Source organism: Ornithorhynchus anatinus, chromosome 1 (genome assembly GCF_004115215.2).
Source record: "Ornithorhynchus anatinus isolate Pmale09 chromosome 1, mOrnAna1.pri.v4, whole genome shotgun sequence".
In the NCBI taxonomy this organism is placed as follows: Eukaryota; Metazoa; Chordata; class Mammalia; order Monotremata; family Ornithorhynchidae; genus Ornithorhynchus; species Ornithorhynchus anatinus.
In genome coordinates, this window is record NC_041728.1 from 40,506,506 (window position 1) to 40,525,743 (window position 19,238).

At 59.1% G+C, this 19,238-nt stretch overlaps 1 protein-coding gene and 1 long non-coding RNA gene across 2 annotated transcripts; one reads left to right on the forward strand and one right to left on the reverse strand.

The window, feature by feature from the left end:
* Nucleotides 1-10,878: 10,878 nt before the first annotated feature.
* Nucleotides 10,879-11,455, forward strand: LOC103168430. The gene is made up of 2 exons (XR_485433.3): nt 10,879-11,138; nt 11,274-11,455. It is a non-coding gene; the product is annotated as an uncharacterized LOC103168430 (long non-coding RNA).
* Nucleotides 11,456-12,824: 1,369 nt separating this feature from the next.
* On the reverse strand, nt 12,825-15,661 carry IRF2BPL (interferon regulatory factor 2 binding protein like). The gene is given in 4 exon segments (XM_029051138.2): nt 12,825-13,912; nt 14,033-15,301; nt 15,303-15,346; nt 15,349-15,661. Coding segments are annotated over 4 exon segments (2,517 nt in total). The 5' UTR covers nt 15,622-15,661; the 3' UTR covers nt 12,825-12,981.
* Between the last annotated feature and the right edge of the window lie 3,577 nt (nt 15,662-19,238).

A 19,238-nucleotide genomic window follows, 5' to 3' on the forward strand; every position in this document is an offset into this window, starting at 1 on the left:
AAGCATTTATACGTGGTACTCTGCCAAGGACTTAGTAAATCCTCTGCATACTCTGAGCATTCAATAAACAGAGGCAGCGTGGCTTAGTGGAAAGAGCACAGGCTTGGGAGTCAGAGGTTGTGGGTTCTAATCCCTCCTCTGTCCCTTGTCTGTTGGGTGACCTTGGGCAAGCCTATTTACTTCTCTGGGCCTCAGTTACCTCATCTGTAAAATGGGGATTAAGGCTGTGAGCCCCATGTGGGACAACCTGCTTACCTGGTATCTACCCCAGCGCTTAGAACAGTGCTTGGCATATAGTAAGCTTTTAACAAATACCTTAATTTTTATTACTATTATTATTACCGATTGATTCATACATTGATTGAGGGGGCTGAAGGACTTTCCCTCTCTTGATGCAGTTGCTCAGGTCCCTTGGCTTATTCTCGGCAGATCAGCCACAAGGTCTCTGCCCTTGACCTTAAGGTCCACTTCCTGATGGAGAGAGCCAGTTGGTCATCAGATTGTAAACTCCTCGAGGGCAGGGACAGGCTCCTTTCCTTTAACTATACTCTCCCAAGCTCCTAGTACGGTGCTGGGTGCTGGGCACGGGAGGAACTCAATAAACACTGATGAATAGATGAACAAATGAGAATGGGCAACCAGACCAGCTCCATCGTAAAATTGGATAGGGGTTTCTCTATGTGGGCCCCGCCTCTGGACACTGTTCAGAGTGAGTAAACAGACGGGATTGCTACCCAACAGTTGACATCCCAGATTCGCACTACACTAAGGCCCCACTCTATTTTCAACTGAGCCCAGGGAAGGTCCATAGTTGTGGCCCGTTTTAACAGGCAGGGACTAGAGAGAGCAGTCTTGGATCCAGAAAACCAACCTTGTCCTTTACATAGCAGTAGATGCTGGTGGGCTTAGGATCTCGAGAACTCAAAGCACCTTGCTGGGACCCACTGCTCACATCAAGGTGGAATATTTTATACTTGCTTTACAAATGGGACACATCCTTCAAGGAGGCTCTCTGGGTGGTCTTGGGATGGCCCATCCCCTCCCTCCTTTCCCTCTTTCCTCCTTCCTTTTTCTCCTTTTGTCTCAGCTCCTGTCCTTCCTCAGACGACATTACTCAAGGGATCTCTGCACTGGCTCTCTTGCAGATCTACTCTTTCCCATAGTGCTTTCCCATTGACTATTTCACTTTATCCTCACAGCTCCTTGTGAAGTAGGGACAGGTAGGGTTATTCCTGTCTTACCGGTAAGAAAACTGAGGAACTGAGTACTTCAGTGCCTTGCAAACGATTCATAGATTGGGGTGAAGCCACCAAGTCCAAAACCCAGATCTTCTGAACATCAGCCTTACACTTTTTCTACTCCATCTTGTTAGACATTCAGCCAAATGGATCTCCCCAGAGGAGTTTCGGCCACTTTCGGCTACCTCCCATTGCCCAGTCTCTTCCTCTCCCCACCTCCTCCTCCACCCCAGGCCTTCAAGGTTCTTCAGGGAAGTTCCACTCCTGCCTGAGCCACAGGAGCACTGGCACCCCATGCAGCAAAATGGTCTAGTAGTGACTGTCCCGCCGAGGTGAGGGACTGGAAACTGGGTAAGCCCGGGGTAAGCCCCGAGTAAGCCCTGGGTAAGCCAGCAGAGTTCCAGCTCAGCTACTAACCCTGGGGAGCCTGGGATCAATGAGGCTCCTGTCTTGGGGTTTAGAGGCTCTTCCCTTTGTCCTTGCCGTGGAAGTCCCTCCCCACCCCACCTCCATAAAGGGTCCTTCTCATAAAGGGAATGTGGGTGCTGGCCCAGGCTGCGGGTGTGTGTGTGTGTGTGTGTGTGTGTGTGTGTGTGTGTGTTTGTGATTCACCCTTCTGCCCGCCTCCCTCGTCCCACACCTGCCTCTCTGGGCATGTCCCAGCTGGGCCAGGGATTGCCCCATGCGGTGGGAGGAGGGGCAGAGTCACTCCACAAGAGGGATCTGCTGCTACAGATCAGCTTTTTCAGCTCCCACTTGTAAGCTCTGTGTAATCCGCCTTGTTATAAATAAAACCACGAGCCCCAGGAGAGAGAGTGAAGAAGAGGTATGGTCGGGGCGGGGGTAGGGGTGGGGGTGGTCATGGAGGAATTCCCGGGGGCAGCGGGACAGCACAAGAACTGGGCCTCTGTTTACATATTCGAAGGTGGCCGGCACCCCGACGGCCAAGAGGCTGGATCCCTGGATCCCCGCCTTCTCCCCGTTTTCTCTGGCCCAACCTCACACTGTCCTTGCAGAGACACCGGCTGCCAGACAGAACCCGACAAAGATGCACTGTCGGGGGGAGAGCTGGAGTTGAGAGGACTCTAGTGACAATACAGAGGGCCTCCACTGCCCTCCCGCCTCTCCCCTCCTGGGGAATCAGGAAGGGCCATTCTGAGGTGTCACCGCCCACCAGGCCCTGGTCAGCCAAGGGCCCGACTCCTTCCAGTTCCTTCAGATGGTTGCGGCTCCTCTGTTGGGGCCTGGTGAGAACGGCCTTCTCCTGGAAGAAGAAGGGAAGGGGAGGAAGGGAAGAAAGAAATGGATGGGGGAGAGGTGCTACATCAGCCTGGAGGATTCTGTGTCAAACCCAGAGCCACAGTCGCAAAGGCTCGCACGTTGAGTGACTACCCCTTCATTTACTCGTGAGCTTGGGCTTCGGCTGTGGAGTTGTAGCTCTGAGTGTTGTGTGTCAACCTGCCCTTCGTCACCATGGCCATGGGAAGACTACCCGTTTCAGAACCTGAGCTCCGACGGGCAGAAGCTGGGCACATTTAGCAGGCTGACCGGAGGATCCTGTGTCATCGCGGAGGGTCTTAGGGGCAGGAAGACCCCTGGGTGGATGGGATGGGAATGCCGAGGAATGGGAGGGCTGTCAGGGAGAAGACCTCCCTTGCCCCATTTGGTTTGCTCTGGGGAAAGGCCTTGGGTCGCAACCCAAGCAGGGACTCTCCCCGACCTTACTCCTGCCATTTCCTCTCCCCGCCTCTCCATCGCCAGCCCTCCTTCCTCCAGGCATTTTCCCTCCCCTTCCTCCCTCCCCTGTTCCCCGCGTCCTCCCTCAGCCTGGTTAGCAGGGAGACCCGCTGCCTGTTGCCTTGGCAGCCAGAATCTTGGACGAAAACAAGTGGCGATGCCTGGCAAAGCAGGAGGATTGTGGCCTGCAGCTGGTCCTTGTGGTTTTCTGGGAGTCTGGCCTCGTGCTCGGGCCTGGCCCACCTTCACTACCTGCCCGAGCAATACCCTCAGCTAACCCTCTACCACTGGAAGCCTCACACTGGGGCCTCCCGAAGAGGTGGGGCGCCCGGGGCAAGTATGAAGGGGAATACCATAGGGTGGAAGGCTGCTAACACCGCCAGGCACCGGGGCCCTGCCTGGGTCCGGCCCGGTCCGGGGCGACTCAGTTGAAGCAGCCCGGAGATCGGGTCAAACTAAAGCCCGCTGCTCCATTCCGCTGGGCTTGGGTGGGTTCGGGTGCCCCCGGACCTCCTCTCTTCCTTGTTTCAAGCCAGTCTCTGGGGAGGTCTCTTATGTGGTGGCTGAGGCACAGTATGCAGGGGTGTCTACATGCATTGTGAGGTCTGGGGGCTGCTGGGGAGGAGCTGTGTGGCGATGGCTCTCCCTGCCAGCAGTGCATTCTGGACTCTCTTCCGGTGCCAACTGGATCTAGACCGGGCTTGAACACCAGAGTCCCAGGGTTCAGCTCGGGGCTGGCCAGGCCCAGGATTGGGGCCAACATGGGTGGACTCAGCTGGAAAAATTTAGTCAAAGGAGGGCTCTTCCTGGCACTGCCAATGAGGCGGCCCCCAGGTGCATGGAACAGCTCCAGAAGATGGGAGTGAGCCCCCAGGCCTGCTCTACCTCGCTACATTCCACGAGGGACCTTTGCCTGACGCTAGCTCTTCCCTGGCCTACGCTTAAAGCACTCTGTCTCAGAGAGACAGAGAGAGAGAGAAAGAAGAGTCCAGATGGAGGGTCAGGAAGGATGGGGAGGGTGAGATGGGGGGGGGGGGCAGTTGCAGTTTAACCCATGGAGAAGCTGAGACCCCGGGTGGGCAACCTGTGCTGACCTTTCCCCCTGAATTACACCTTCCCCCTTTCACCTACTTACAGGCTCCACCCCAGAAATCATTCTGATTCACAACTGCCCCATCTCACAGTCATTCTGGTTATTTTTGTCTTTAGGGAACCAATCCTATTCCAAGCCCCCACTTCTCCCCCACAGGCCTCTATGCAAATCCCCTGGCGGGGCTGTAAGCTAAAGCTCTTGGCCCTTCCTGTTGAACAGCCCAGGAGGAGAAGAAGGAGAAGGAGGAGGAAGAGGAGGAGGAGGAGGAGGAGGAGGGGAGAGGGCAGGGAGGGAGGGGGAAAGAATTTCAGCTCTGTGGCCGGGAGCTGCGCAGACATGTTCCATGTCCCCATTCCAACGCCTTGCTGCAGAGGGAAGGAGGGAGGAGTAAAGGGAGTGGTGGGCTGGAAGGGGGGAGGGAGAGGGAGGAGGTGGTTAGGGAGGAGGTGGTTAAGGAGGTGTCACATGACCGTCTAGTCCGGGACTCAGCGGAGTGGAGTTAATTCCATCTGTGTTCACATGTCCCTGCATTCCAGAGCCGCCTCTCCGGGGCTTTGGTTCCACAACCGGCTGAGGGCTGAGCTGCTGCCACCGCAGCCGCCACCCTTCCCTCTGCCAGAATCCAGAACTAGAAATTGACAGTAAGGCCTGAGTGTCCGCTCCGAGCCCAAGGAGCAAAACACTACCACTGGGCCGCACCATGTCAACTTCTTGGTCCCGCTAAGCTCCAGGGAATTCTCCCGCACGCACACAGGCGCACACAAGCATACGCGTGCTCGAGTACCCACGTGTGAGGCTTTACACCCTTGTCGGTCTGGGGCCTAGGTGTCACACGCCCACTTGGGACTCGGGCTTTGTGCTGACCCCTTCTTCCGGGGAGGCAGCGCTGTCTGGAGGCGGCCGGGCCCGGTGAGACTTGGCTCAGTGGGTGGAGTGGGGAGAGGGAGAGAAAGTGGGGCGAGTGAAGGGGGGAGCGGCGACTTAGGGATCGTCTTTACCAGGGCAGTAGCTCCACCCCCTTCATTCTCCACGACCCCGCTTGAACCGAGTTCGTGAGGTCTTGGTTCCCGAGGGCCCACCCCAGCCTGGTTGCCCCCAACCAGTGGCCCCTTCAAATTGGCAGCTTCAATCAGCGCGCTCCTAAACCAGCTTGCACGCGCACACGCACGCGCACGGGCAGGGCTTCGGTATTTTCTGCTGATGGAGTTTGGTGGAGTTCAGAATGGGAAGGAGCTGAGTCATTGCTCTGTGGAGAATTTGCTTCTCTCTCCCCTGTGAGCCAAGGCCGGCTGCCGCTTTCGGAGCTCTTCCCTGAATGGCACTGGGCCCCTGTTGAAGATCACAGTCGCCTAAAGTCCTAGATCAACAGGAAGGACCTCTGACCTAGGGCCTTTATAAATGGCCGGGAATGGCCCTGGGATTCCCTTCTCTGCATCCAAGGGCCTCCGCCAAAGCGCGAGAGAGAAGAGGGATGGCTTGGCTACCCCTCGGCGGCCCGCTCAACAGATTCCTATGTGGATGTGAGTGGGGGTGGTGGCGGGGTGGGGGAGAGGGGCCGGGTGAGGGGAGAGAGAGAATTGCCACCTGGGTTTACCTGTAAGGGAGTCACTCGGCTCTAGCTGTGAATGAAACAGGCTCCCCTTGATACCTTGACTTTGCAGGCAGCAACATCTTCACTGTATTCCCCCCTCCCAGGGTTAGGCCGATCCAATTGCCCAGTTCTACCTGACCCCCCACTCCCGCCACCAGAGTCCTGCCCCCTGTAGTTACTCCTCGACCGGCCTCCTGGCACCTTCAGCGAGGGGGGAGGATGGGAGTGAGCAACAATGGCAAAATATCAACATTACCTACATCGACATAGATCTGTGCGCATGCACGCGTGCGGGGACAAATGCTCATCCATACGGCAAACACACCCACACCAAAGGACTGGCAAGCCCACACCCGCTCAGGGAGGCTCCGGGGGGCTTGGCCGGGGGGCGGGGGGGGGGTGTGTGGAATGGATGGTGGGGAGGGCATGGGTTGGGGGCATCGGGCATGGCGAGGCATTGTAGAAAGGGAAAAGCTGCAGGCCAGGAATAAGCAGCAACAGCAGCAGCCTCGCCACCCTCCCCTCATGGACGGAAGCATTTTCTTTCCTAGGAGCCAGAGAGATCAGTCTCTTCCCTGGGAACGTTTTTGCGTCAGATCAGAGGCAGAGGCTGCCCTGCTCTGTGTTCTTTTATTAATAGCTCCAGAGGCAGGAGGCAGTCGAGGGAAATGGGGAGAGGCAAACCGCTCTTCCGAAAAGGGCCTCTTGCTGAGAATTCCCAGTCTGGAAGCACACCGAACAATGTGCTGTGCGTCTAAAGAATGCTGAGCTGGTGGCTTTGTTTTCTCTCCTTGAGCGATTTCCTGCTCCCGCTGCCACCCCCCCCCCCGGCCCTCCATGCCTCTTCCCCTTCCCCCTCCCCCCCCCCCCCCAACTCTCCTGTCTGGATTGGGAAGACGGTTTAACAACCAGTTTCCCTTTCCCAAAGGGTTCCGGGGAGACAGGACAGCCTGGGGAGGAGGCTGTGGGGAAGGGAGCTTTCAGGGCTCAGGAGAGAGGGAGGGTGGGTGGGGTGAAGGTTCAACTCCGCTGCCGTTTGGGGGGAATGTTCTAACAGCCCAGATGGCCGGGAGCCAGGCTGGAATAGCCCAGCCTCGATCAGCACAAGCCAAGAAGGTACTGCGTTCTACCACCCATCTCCTGCAGGATCCCACACTCTGGCACAGGGAGGGCCCGCTCTCGCACCCAGCCGGGAGACCCTCCGGGAAGGGAGAGTGGCTGTAGAGAGACCCCAGCGCCCAGGGCCCAGGGCCCAGGGCGAGAGGGAGGGCCGAGGTCTGGGGAGTCGGCCCACTGGGTCATGCGTCCCGCAGAGGCTGGGGGGACAAATTCCATCCTTTCCCTCCTGGCCCAAGCGAGTTTGGGTGAAAGGCCCCTAGAGCGATAAAAACCTCCCCCTCCCTTCCTCTCCTCCTTCCTCCACGGAGAAACTGCTGTGGCTTTTAAAGCGAGTTGGCAGCCGGCCTGGGTTTAAATAGCCGGACGTTTCCACACAGTGGAGGACGGGGGCAGTTTGGGGGTTGGAAAAGGTCTCCCGGGGCTGATGCCAGGGCCGCCTTTCATTGCGTAACCCAGCTGAGAAGCAAACACCGCGTGCGACTCCAGAAGACGGCCGGTGCTGAAGGGATCCAGGCAGCTTGGACTACCCATTCGGTCCTCCCCCTCCCCGGGTCCGTTCTCCCTCTGGGTCACCCACTTTTGGTGCTGCCACGACCCCGGGGACCTAGATCACCTCCGTTCCCAAGGAGGGTTGCGCAAGAGTTTCCCTTGAGGTTTCGAAGAGCTACCCGTGCTTGTCCCCCCACGTGGATCCCCTGAGGCCCATATCTCTCTAGCACTAACGTCCAATTCCATGTTCGAGCGGGCCTCTGGCAGCACAGAGGCGGTGGTCAGTAAATCTGCATCTAGAGTGTGCGCGTATATGTGCCCGCGTAGTTGATTTATAGGGATGCATTTAAGCTTACTTTTATCTCTTCCTTTGACTGCTGCAATTAATTACTCTCGTTGGGGGGATGAGGGGGGGAGGATCCAAGGTCGCTTAAAAGAAATGGCCCCAAATCATCTCTTCTTAAAAAGCCATTTAATTGAAGGTCCCCCCGCCAACCCCCACCCTCAAGAAAGCAAACCACCTGGGCCAGCTGAACAAATAAGTGAGGGCACAGAATTGATTGACGTCACTGGGATCCACCTCTCTCTCTTTTTTTTTTGACCCTTGGAAAACTAGTCATCTTATATATGTATTTTTTTTTTGACCCTTGGAAAACTAGTCATCTTGGCTGGGGGGACGTGGGGAAGAAGGAGCCAGAAGCAATACGGAGGAGAAAATGTGGAGGAAGGTTACGCTCCAGGTGTAACTTCCCTGAATCTCTTCTTTCTGCCACCAAGAAGAATCTCCACGTGCCAAAGGAAAAGGAAAAAAAAAAAACCTGCCTATTTGTCATCTGTGTAAAACTTGCGGGGGGGGGGGGGGGGGGAGGGAGGAAGGGGGAAGGCAGAGGGAGGGAGGAGGGCGGGGAAGCTATGCAGTGGGATCAAAGAAAGACTGGTTAATACGCCCAGCCCAGGCTGCTGAATGGGTCAGAGCAAAGGGAAAGGTCACATGTTACAAAAAAAGAAGAAGAAGAAAAAAATCCTCCATACAACAAATGCCCTCTAGCTCCGGTTAACTTTAATTAACTGCAGCATTACAATTTCTTTCTAGTCTGTGGGCTACCCCCTCCCCCCCAACCGAGCCCCACCCTTTCCTCTTCCGAGTCTGATCGGACCTGGCCTGTTCGATCCATACCAAGAATTCCTCATTTGTCAGTATAAACAGAGCAGGCCGGGTTTGATGAGATTTGATCGTTAGAATAATCGCGGTTTTAATATTAACCCCAGAAAGAGCGACGGAGTCCTTATCAATGCTCCCTCTAACTACATTAAATTCACCGCGGTGGAACTTTCCAAATCCCAAATACGCTGACTTCAGAGTCCGAACCCTCTACTCCGAGTAAATCGACATGCAGGGATATAGGCGCGCTAGGTGAATTTCCCTGTCAAGGGCGTCTTCTGGGACGAAGAACTACATATTCACGCTCTGTAGAGAATAGTCACGATGGAGTGCATTCTTTTGGCAGAGGGTTTTCTTTCTCTTTCTGTAGGAACTCCCAGGAACTGAGCTTCACTACCTTAGAGACGAGACAATTCGACCTAGTCCCTGTCCCCCTCAGGCTCGCCGTCAAAGTAAGCGGGAGAACCAGTAACTTCATCCCCAATTTACAGATGAGGAAACTGAGGGGGCAGGGAGCAACCTGGCTTAGTGGAAAGAGCACGGGTTTGGGAGTCGGAAGTCGGCGGTTCTAATCCCACCTCCGCCACTTGGTAGCAGGGTGACTTTGGGCAAGTCACTTCTCTGTACCTCAGTGACCTCATCTGTAACATGGGGAATCAGACTGTGAGCCCCCCGTGGGACAACCTGATTGCTTTTTACCTACCCCAATGCTTAAAACAGTGCTTGGCCCATAGTAAGCGCTCAACAAAGACCATCATCATTATTATTATTATTATTATTATTAAGTGGCTTGCCTAAGGTCACAGAGCAGGTAAGCGGCATAGCCGGAATTAGAACCCAGGGCCTCTGACTCCCGGGCCCAGGCTCTTCCCACTAGGCCACGCTGCTTCCCAAACTCTTCTCCAAAGAGCTACTTTCCCTCCCCATCAACAAGCAGCTGTCCAGAGTCAGAGCCCCCTCCCCCCAAGCCCCCCCCCCCCGCCACCCCTTTCCCACCACCCCCCTCCGGGTCGTCTCTGTGGCCACAGCCCATTATTGAGGAATTTTATTCCATCCCACCCCCACATCAGCCAGGTTCCACTCTGCAGTTGGGGAACCCTTTGGCCTGGATGCAAAATGGCACTACATTCGGGTAAAGATGTCTGCGAGTCCCTAGACTTCTATGGTAGGGGCGGGGGAGCCCCGATCTGACCACACCCAATCACAATCTGAATGCTCAAATTCATTCACCACGATCTATCTCCTTCATTCAACGGTGCTTAAAATATACACCCATAAAATGCTACTCCTCCTAGGCCTGTGCACCTCAGCCACTTCCGAGTGGCAAAAGCTTTCTCTGCTCTTTCGTGATCCAAATTTTAATCAAAGGCCATCGATCGCTTATTGAGCGCTTACTGTGTGCAGAGCACTGTACTAAGCGCTTGGGAGAGTGCACTATAACCATATAACAGACATGTTCCCTGCCCAGAGCGGGCTTACAGTCTGAAGTATGTAAGTAGGAGGAAAAAAATAACCAAAAGAACAAAACATCTCAGTCCGCTCCAGCCTAAAAGTGTTTATGTTTTTTATTAATGAGCTTCAAAAAAAAAACCCACCCCAAACAAAAAAAGCAATCCAGGCCTTTAAATAAAATGTGCCATGGGTATCGGAGCAAATGGAGGTTGGAATTAACTCTTCACACCGTCTGCCATGCATTATCACCCAAAGTTAATTACCTCTGAGGACTAAAATAGGTTATGTGACTCATAAGCCCCAGTACAACACTTGGCAGCAGATAAAGAAAGACCCAAGGACACAGTATCAGAGAATATACATCAACACAAATATCTATTTATATTGGAGAAGAGCCTCGGAGCTGGGCAAGGAATCGACAAAAGTATTAGGAGACAGAACCTGGACTTCCCCAACGCCACACGGATCCGTAGGCCCGTAGAGTCCTCCCCTGCAAGAAGCTAGGATCTCTTCCATTTCAATTAGCCCGGCTATAGCAGGAACAGAAACTAAGAGGGTATTATTAGCAGCAAGTTCCAACGCCGACCCAGGCCTTTTCCAGCTAGCCGTCCCCCTTCCCTCCTCCCCCCCCCGCGCCTCCGATTCAAAGAAAAACGCAGCCTTAATGCTGGGTAAGGACAGCTCTTGTCTGCTTCCTACATCTTTCCTCCCCTCCTCCTTCCCCCCTCCTCGTGTCTGTGTGTGTATGTTGGTGTTACTTTTTGATGGGATTTCAGCGATCTTTGGTTCTGTTTGTTGCCGCTTTCTATGCTGCCTCCCATTTGCCTCCCAGGAAAGTACAAGGTTCAAACTGGGCTTGTTTACCTTCTCCAGTCCAGAGAGAGGCCCCTGTGTTGACTCTGCCTGTTGATCACAGTTCACCTAATAGGCATTCCACTACCGGCCCCCCCAACACACAAACACACACACACAATTGCCTCCCCCCGCATTCCTCCCCCCACCCCCCCGTCCGTTTCACCACCATGCAAATGTCACTAAAAAGTTAATTAGATGAATAATCGCATTTGCTCGGTGCCAGTAGGAATGGATTTTCTTTGGTGCTGTTAGTGCCCTTTCTCCGCCTGAATGTCCCTCCCCCACCCTCACCTCCTGATCTGCTTTACCGACTCACTTTTCCGCCTTTGGAAACGCTTATCGAAAATGGGAAAGCAGAAGAAAAAGTTTCCTGAGCAGAGCCGACAACTGCTCTTCCAAATGGTAGCCTCAACGGCATCGGTCGGAAGCCGCTTGCTCCAGCCCTTCCTAAACTCGGTAAAATCGCATGCTCCTGTTTGTTGTTGTTGTTGTTTGATTTTTGTTTTTGTTTTGGTTTGCTTTTTGCGTTTACCCCAGCCTCTGCCATCAGCTGAAACGGTGCTGAAACGGTGCTGAAACGGGGGGAAAGAAACCCGACCGAAGAAGAAATCAGACCCAAACCAGGCAAAGAGGAGTCAAGACCACCCCGAGGTTTGCCGAACTGAACAAGTCATGAAGGAACGAATGCGAAATAAAAAAGATAACTGTGGCCGTGGTAATAATAGCCGTAATAATGATGCCATTTGCAGCTGGAGCCTTTTAAAGGGGAAATGAGATGCAGAATCAGTAAACTCAAAATGCTTAGTCAGCAATTGCGACTGCAACATTAAAAGGTGAAATGTAAATAGGCCAAGTGCCAAGATGGAGATAAGTGAGATAACATCACCCACCTTTTTTTTTTTTTTTTACCGATGCCACAATTAAGGGCTTTAGGAAAGTCAGACAGCGTTTTTGTGGCCTATCCGGGAGACTTTTCTTTTTTTTTTAAAAAAAAAAAAGCGTCGGGGGACAGGGAGGGAGGGCAGCGTGTTTTGGAGCTGTCGGCTGAGCACCGAGGAAAAATAAACTGGCTACTCGGGGGGGAGGGGGAGGGGGTATTAATATCAATTGAATTTATTACAAGTTACTAAGCTCCAAGGCACATTACAGTGTTCTGTTAACTACAGAAATGTATAAAGGACAAACAGAGCATGTCTTCCATGTACAGCATTTTGCTCTACTGTTCAAAAGCATCCGTGCATCAATAAAGCAAAAACAAAAACACATGAAGATTAAAAACGTTCAGATCAATAGAAACAAACTGAAACATTTTTTTTTTCCTTACAAACTTGCAACAAAAAAACACCCTCCCTCCCAACCCCTCCCTCCCCTCTCCCCCCGCCCCCCCCACCCCGCCCCGCACCACCCTCGCCCCACCGTTTTGCAAACAAAACAAAACAAAACAACAAAACAAAACAAAACAAAACAAAAAATAAAGTGAAAGACTAAACACTCAGGGCTCGGTAAAACAGAAGCTGTCACCATTTTTTGTAGCAATTTTTTTTTTTTTAGGCATCGACACTGGCCTTGGCAAAAAAAAAAAAAAGGACTTTTTTCTTGCTTTTTTTCTTCCTTTTTTATGTGATTTTTTTTTTCCTTTGAGAGAAGTGCATCACATTTACAAAAATACACACCAGCAGCAGGTAATTGCTAAGGGCTATTAACTCTGTACCTAGGCAAACACACTGCCACCAAATAAATGAGAACAGGTATTATGTAAGTAACCAAACAATATTATATTCTGTTTAACAAAAACCAGCTCTATCCTTCAAATGAAGAAGAGTTACATACCTTTGTTTCAAAATATAGAAACATACGACGAAAATAATGTCTATACATCAGACTAACTTTTTGCAGTTTTGTTATATTCACAATTCTACATCTTCGTGGGAGGCAGGGGAGGGGAGGAAAAGAGGTGAGGGGAGGGAAAGGGGTGAGGGGAGGGAAAGGGGTGAGGGGAGGGAGAAAGGGGTGAGGGGAGGGAGAAAGGGGTGAGGGGAGGGAAAGGGGTGAGGGGGAATCCGCGGGTTCTCGGGGGCTGGAGGTGGAGGCGAGCTGGGCAGGGGAGGGGGAAGAGGAGTGGTGGAGGGCCAAGGGGAGAAGGGCCAAGGGAAGGCAAGGGGATGGATGGATGGATGGATGGATGGATGGATGGATGGATGGATGGAGGGATGGATGGGGGGGGAGGGGGGGAATCGGCGGGGCCTTAGGGGTCTCTCTCCTTTTTGACTTTAACGTCCCCGGCTAGGATGGTGGCGATTTCACCCTGCATGAAGGCCCAAGGTACATTGGAGCCGACCAGGGGGCACTTCTCTCCGCTGGGGCAGTAGACCTCACCGGTGGCGCCCTGGGCCTTGATGCTCTCCCTGGAGCAGGGGAAGCAGAACTTGTGGCTGGGCACGGAGGGGCACTGGACGAAGTGCGTGTCCTCCAAGCGTTCGTGGCAGATGGTGCAGCAGAGGGGCCCGCTGTTGGCCATGGGCGAGTCGGGAATGTTCTGCGGGTGCACTTGGTCCAGGCCCGGGTGGGCGGCGGGCGGCGGGGGCGGGGGCGGCGGGGGCCCGGACACCTGCAAGTTCAGGTCGCCGTTGCGCGATGCCAGGCGGCGCGGGCCCGGCACGGAGGCGGGGGACACGGGGCTGCTGCTGTTCCTGCGGGCGGAGCCGGTGGAGTGGACGGGGCCCCCGGCCCCGCCGGCCCCGCCGGCCCCGCCGGCCCCGCCGTCCTTGGGCGAGTGGGCATTGCCCAGCGTGTCGGCCACCGACATGAGCGCGGCCATGGGGCTCTGGCCGTTCTGGGGGGCCGACTCGGGCGGGGTGGTCCGGTTGGGGTGGGGGCCCAGGGGCGGCGGCGGGGGCGGCGGCGGGGGCGGCGGCGGGGGCGGCGGGGGTCCCCCCGCGCCGTGCACCGGCCCGAAGCCCCCGGCCGCCATGGTCAGCTTGAGGGCCTCGCTCTGGCTGGCCATCCACTGCTGCCGCTGCTGGTCCTCGCTGAGCTTCAGGGCGGCCTCGGCCGAGTCGGGGGGCTCCGGGGAGGCCTTCCTCTTGCGCAGCCCCGCCGCCGCCCCGCGGCCCGAGGGGGGTCCGGCCGGGCCCGGGGTCAGGCTCAGGGGGCCGGGGCCGGGGCCGGGGCCGGGGCCGGGGCCGGGGCCCGGGCCGGGGCCCTGGCCGCCGCCCCCGCCCCCGGGACCGGGCCCCGGCCCGCCCACCGGCCCCGGCCCGGCCGCCCCGACGGGCCCGACGGCCCCGACGGGCCCGGCCCGGGGCAGGCCGACCAGGGCCGTGGGCAGCAGCGGGCAGCCGGCGTCCAGGTAGGGCTGGGGCAGCAGGTCGGGCCCGGGCACGGCCTCCTTGAAGAAGCGCACGGGCTCGGGCAGCAGGTCGCCCAGCAGGCGCCAGTCCCCCGAGCCGTGCTTCCGCTCGTACTCCAGGTACTTGAAGCCCGACGACAGGCCGCGGCCGAAGTCCTTCATGCAGTCCTGGTACATCTGCTTGGCCACGCCCGACGCGCTGGAGAAGACGGTGCCCGAGCCCGCCGGGTACTCGATGAAGAGCTTCAGCTCGTAGTCCAGGCCGGGCTTGGCCACGGCGTCGAAGGCGAAGACCCGGCCGAGCAGCGAGTGGTCCTTCTTGAAGCGCACCTCGTAGGGCGTGCAGCCGGCCAGGGTCAGCAGCGTGTCGCGCACGGCCTTGGGCTTGCCGGCCCAGTCCTCGGCCCGGTTGCGGAGGCTCTCGCTCAGCTCGGCCAGGGCCTCGGCGTTGCGCTGCTTCTCCTTCAGCTCCCGCTCCTGGTCGGAGCCGGACACCGAGCCGGCCCGCTTCGCCCCGCAGGCCTCGCTCGACGACGACGACGACGACGACGACGACGACGAGGCGGACGACGACGACGACGAGGCGGACGACGACGACGAGGCCGCCGCCGACGAGGCGGACGAGGCGGCCGCCGCCGAGGACCCGCTCGCCAGCCCCGACGGCCCCACGCCGCCCGGGCCCGTCGAGGCCGGGGGCGCCGGCCGGCCGGCCAGCCCGTGGGGCGGGGGCGGGGGCAGCCCGGCCGGCCCGTTCAGCAGCGTCTGGGGCAGCAGGCTGGGCGGCACGTTCATCCCGGGACCCCCCACCCCCACGCCGCCGGCCAGGGCGGCCCCCAGCCCCACGTGGCCTCCGCGCCGGGCCGTCGAGGAGGCCGAGGCCGGGGAGGCCGCGGCCGAGGCCGCCGCCGCCGCCGCCACCGACGACGAGTTGGGGCTCTGGCGGTTGAGCTCGGGCGGCCCGTCGTCGGGCCCCGGCTTGGGGAAGCCGTTGGGGCCGCCCAGCCCGTTGGGCAGCCGGTGGGCCGGTCCTGCCCCGAGGCCGCCGGGCGGCGGGGGGTAGTCGAAGCGGCCTCGCTGGTCGGCGGCGGCGGCGGCGGCGGCCGCGGCGGCGGCGGCGGCGGCGGCCACGGCGGCGGCGCTCAGCCCGTAGCGGTCCAGCCCCGACGGGGCGGACAGCACGGCGGCCTTCCCGGAGGCGTCGACGTGGTTGAGCTGCGGCGGCGGCGGCGGCGGAGGCGGCGGCGGCGGCGGAGGCGGCGGGACCGGGTCCTTGGCGGCCAGGCCCCCCGGCTTCAGCCCCACCACCGCCGGCGGGGGCGGCGGGGCCGGGGAGCGGCCGTCCTGGAAGCAGCCGTGGGCCCGCTTGAGCTGCCTCGCCGTGTCGATGACGAACTCGATGCGGTCGGCGCCCTCGTAGTTGACGCAGCCCCGGCAGACGGGCTCGGTGAAGTCCCAGATCATGGCCCAGGGCATGCGGGGCAGGTCGCACAGGTAGCAGGACTGGCGGCGCGACGACGACACCTGCGCCGCCGCCATGGCCGCGGGCAGCCCCGGGGCCCGTGGGGGGCCCGGCCCGCGCCCCGCTCCCCGCCCCGGCCGGGCCCGGCGTCTACCCTCGGCCCTGGGCGGGGAGCGGGCCGGGCCGGGGCCGCCCCACGGGGAGCCGGGCAGGACCGGACCCCCCGGCGGGACCCCCGGCACGGCCGAGCGGCCGCACCCCCGCTCCCCGCCCTGGCCGCCGCCCCGGCCGCCGCCGCCGCCGCCGCCGCCGCTCGTCCTCCTCGTCCTCGCCGGCCGCTGTCCCCGGCCGAGGGGGTGCTGGCGTCCGGGCCGGGCCGGGTCGGGAGAGCGCGGGATGGACGGACGGGCGGGAGGACGGGCGGGCGGGCGGGAGGCCGGCGGGCGGGAGGCCGGCGGCCGGTCCCGCGTCCGAGGCGCCGCGCCGGAGCCCCGGCTGGCGGCGGGTCCCGCCGGGGGGTCAGGCCGGGCGTCCGCCGCCCGCCGCCGCCCCGTCCCCCATCCCGCCCGGCGCGGGTCGGCAGGCGCGGAGGAGGGTGGCGCGGAGCAGGGCTGCGGGCCGTGCGGGTCCCCGTCCGGCTGGGGCTGGGGCTGGGGCTGGGGCTGGGGCTGCGGCTGGCGCTGTCCCCGGCTCCGACGCGCGGGATGCCGCCCGGGCGGACCGCTGACGTCACCGCCATGCTCTGCACCAGCCCCCCCCCCCCTCCCCTCCCCTCCCCCCGGGGCCCTCCCCCTGCCCCCCCTACACTTCCTCTGTCTGGGCGGCCCACTTGTTGCTGACGAAACGCGCAGGCGCGGCACCCGGCCCGGATTCCTCCCCTCCCCACGGTCTCCGTCCGTGCGCGCGTGTGTGTGTGTGTGTGGGTGTGGGGGGTGTGTGTGCCGGCGCGCGCGCATGCGCGGCCCAGCCGCAGCCGGTCCCAGCGACCGCCTCCCACCCTGCCCACCCCGGGCTCCGTGGGGCCACCCCAAGGATAAGGTCGGGATCTGCTCGGCGCCTCCTTGGTTCTCAGCGCTGGGGGAGACGCGGGAGGCTCGCCGTTCATCCCCATTGGACAGATCCGTTCAGTCAGTAGGAATAATGGGGGCAATTTGTTAAGCGCTCCCGATGTGCGGAGCACTGGTCGAAGCGCTGGGGGAGACGCAGGGTCAGCGGGTGGTCCCACGGGAGGCTCGCCGTTCATCCCCATTTGACGGATTCAGTCATTCATTCGATAGTATTTCTTGAGCGCTCCCGATGGGCGGAACGCTGTACTAAGCGCCGGGGGAGACGCGGGGTCATCAGTTTGTCCCACGGGAAGCTCACCGTTCATCCCCCACTTGACAGATTCATTCATTCGATAGTATTTCTTGAGCGCTTCCGATGTGCGGAACGCTGTTCTAAGCGCCGGGGGAGACGCGGGGTCATCAGTTTGTCCCACGGGAGACTCACCGTTCATCCCCACTTGACAGATTCATTCATTCGATAGTATTTCTTGAGCGCTTACGATGTGCCGAACGCTGTTCTAAGCGCTTGGAATAGACAAATGGGTAACAGATAGAGACAGTCCCTGCCCCTTGACGGGCGGACAGTCTTATCGGGGGAGACAGACGGACAAAAACAGTACCAATAAATAAAATCAAGGGGATGAACGTCTCATTAATGAGGTAACTGAGGCACAGAAAAGTGAAGTGACTTGACCACAGTCACACAGCTGCCAAGTGGCAGAGCCGGGATTCGATCCCATGACCTCGGGCTCCCAAGCCCGGGCTCTTTCCCCCGAGTCACGCTGCTCTTCGTGAGTCCACTGCTCTGCGCCTAGTAAGCGCTCAGTAAATACTAGTGAATGAAGGAGTCACGCTGCGACGGTGCGCGTCCTCCTGCCCCGCTCGCCCTCCCCTCCCGCTCCTGCCCCGCCATCCGAGGTGCAAAAGGCAGCGAGGGGATCCCCAGCCCCCCCTTTCCCACCTCCCCCCCCCCTTTCCCACCGCCCCGCGCTGCCAGGGCAAATGTTTCGCGTCGGGGTTTCGGCCGGAGATTTCATCCGAGCCGTGACCCGGCCGGGCTCCTGGCTTGCTAAATGTGGTGGGGAGCTTCCTGCGATCGAACGGTTTTCCGGGCTGGGATTTAAATCCCTCTCCACTGCTGATGTCATGCCAACCGGCCAGGCCGCCGGCAAATGGGCTATTTTGCAAACCTCCAGAGCCTGAGATGTTTCTTCTCCTTTGGGGCTTCTTTTCCACCCCATCTAGGATCCGATTTTTTTTCTAGGCCCAGGACCACCCTCTCCCCCATCTCTCCCACCCCCCCCACTTCCACCCCCTCCCCATCTCTCTTCCCCCCCCACTTCTACCCCCTCCCCATCTCTCTGCCCCCACCCCCCACTTCCACCCCCTCCACATCTCTCTGCCCCCACCCCCCACTTCCACCCCGTCCCCATCTCTCTGCCCCCAGCCCCCCACTTCCACCCCCTCTCCACCTCTCTTCCCCCATCCCCCCACTTCCACCCCCCTCCCCATCTCTCTTCCCCCACCCACTTCCACCCCCTCCCCATCTCTCTGCCCCCACCCCCCACTTCCACCCCCTCCCCATCTCTCTTCCCCCCACCCTCCCACTTCCACCCACCCCCCTCCCCCATCTGTCTCCCTCCCAACCCTCCACTTCCACCCCCTCCCCCATCTCTCTTCCCCACTTCCCCACTTCCACCCCCACTTCCACTCCTACCCCGTCCCTCATCTCTCCCCCCCCATCTCTTCCACCCCCTCCCCATCTCCCTCCCCCGCTGGATAGGGGTTGAGCTTCCCCCCCTTTTGTTTCTTTTGAGCTAAAAGTCGCCCGGGGCGCTGAGGCGTCTTTTGCAGTGTGGCAAATCGCGGGGTTGCGTAGAGCTCTAGGGTATTGGAGAGGCCAGACAGGTGAGTGATTCCCTGGCGCTCCCTCATGGAGAGGGAGACAGGATTCCCCCATTTGGTGGCGTCCTGGGAAGAGGGATCAGATCGGCCCCGGCTGAGGTAGTCCAAGGGGTGGTCCTCCCCACTCCCACACTCCCAAAACATCGTGGGCCTGCCCTGCTCCTCTCCCTGCAATTCCTGCCGAATAAAGTTAACTGGCGGGAGGGTAAAGGCAAATCCTCTGGCGATGCGTGCCCTTCACAAAATGCCACACCTTTGAATCGAATCCCCCACCCGGCGCCCTAATAATCACGGTGTTGGTGAAGCGCTCACTGTGGGCCAAGCACTGTTCCAAGGGCAGGGGTAGATACAGGGTCATCGGCTTGTCCCACGTCGGGCTCACAGGCTTCCTTCCCATTTGACAGATGAGATCACTGAGGCCCCCCGCCCCCCGAGAAGGGAAGTGACTTGCCCGAGGTCACAAGGCGGACGAGTGGCGGAGCCGGGAGTAGAACCCAAGGCATCGATTTAGCTGTCCCGCTTGGGGCCCTGAGACCCTCTCCTGAACTCTGAGGCGTCCTTCTTCGGTCTCCCCGTTGATGAGCGTCTCCCTGGTGTGGAGTTTTTGGGGGGGTTTTTGGGGTTTTTTTTTTTTTTTTTTTTTTTTGCGGGAGCGTTGGCATTGTAGTCCTCTTCCCCCCGCCCCCCGTCCCATAAAACACTTTCACTGCCGGGTCTCTGTCACCGCTGCAAGGCACCTGTCA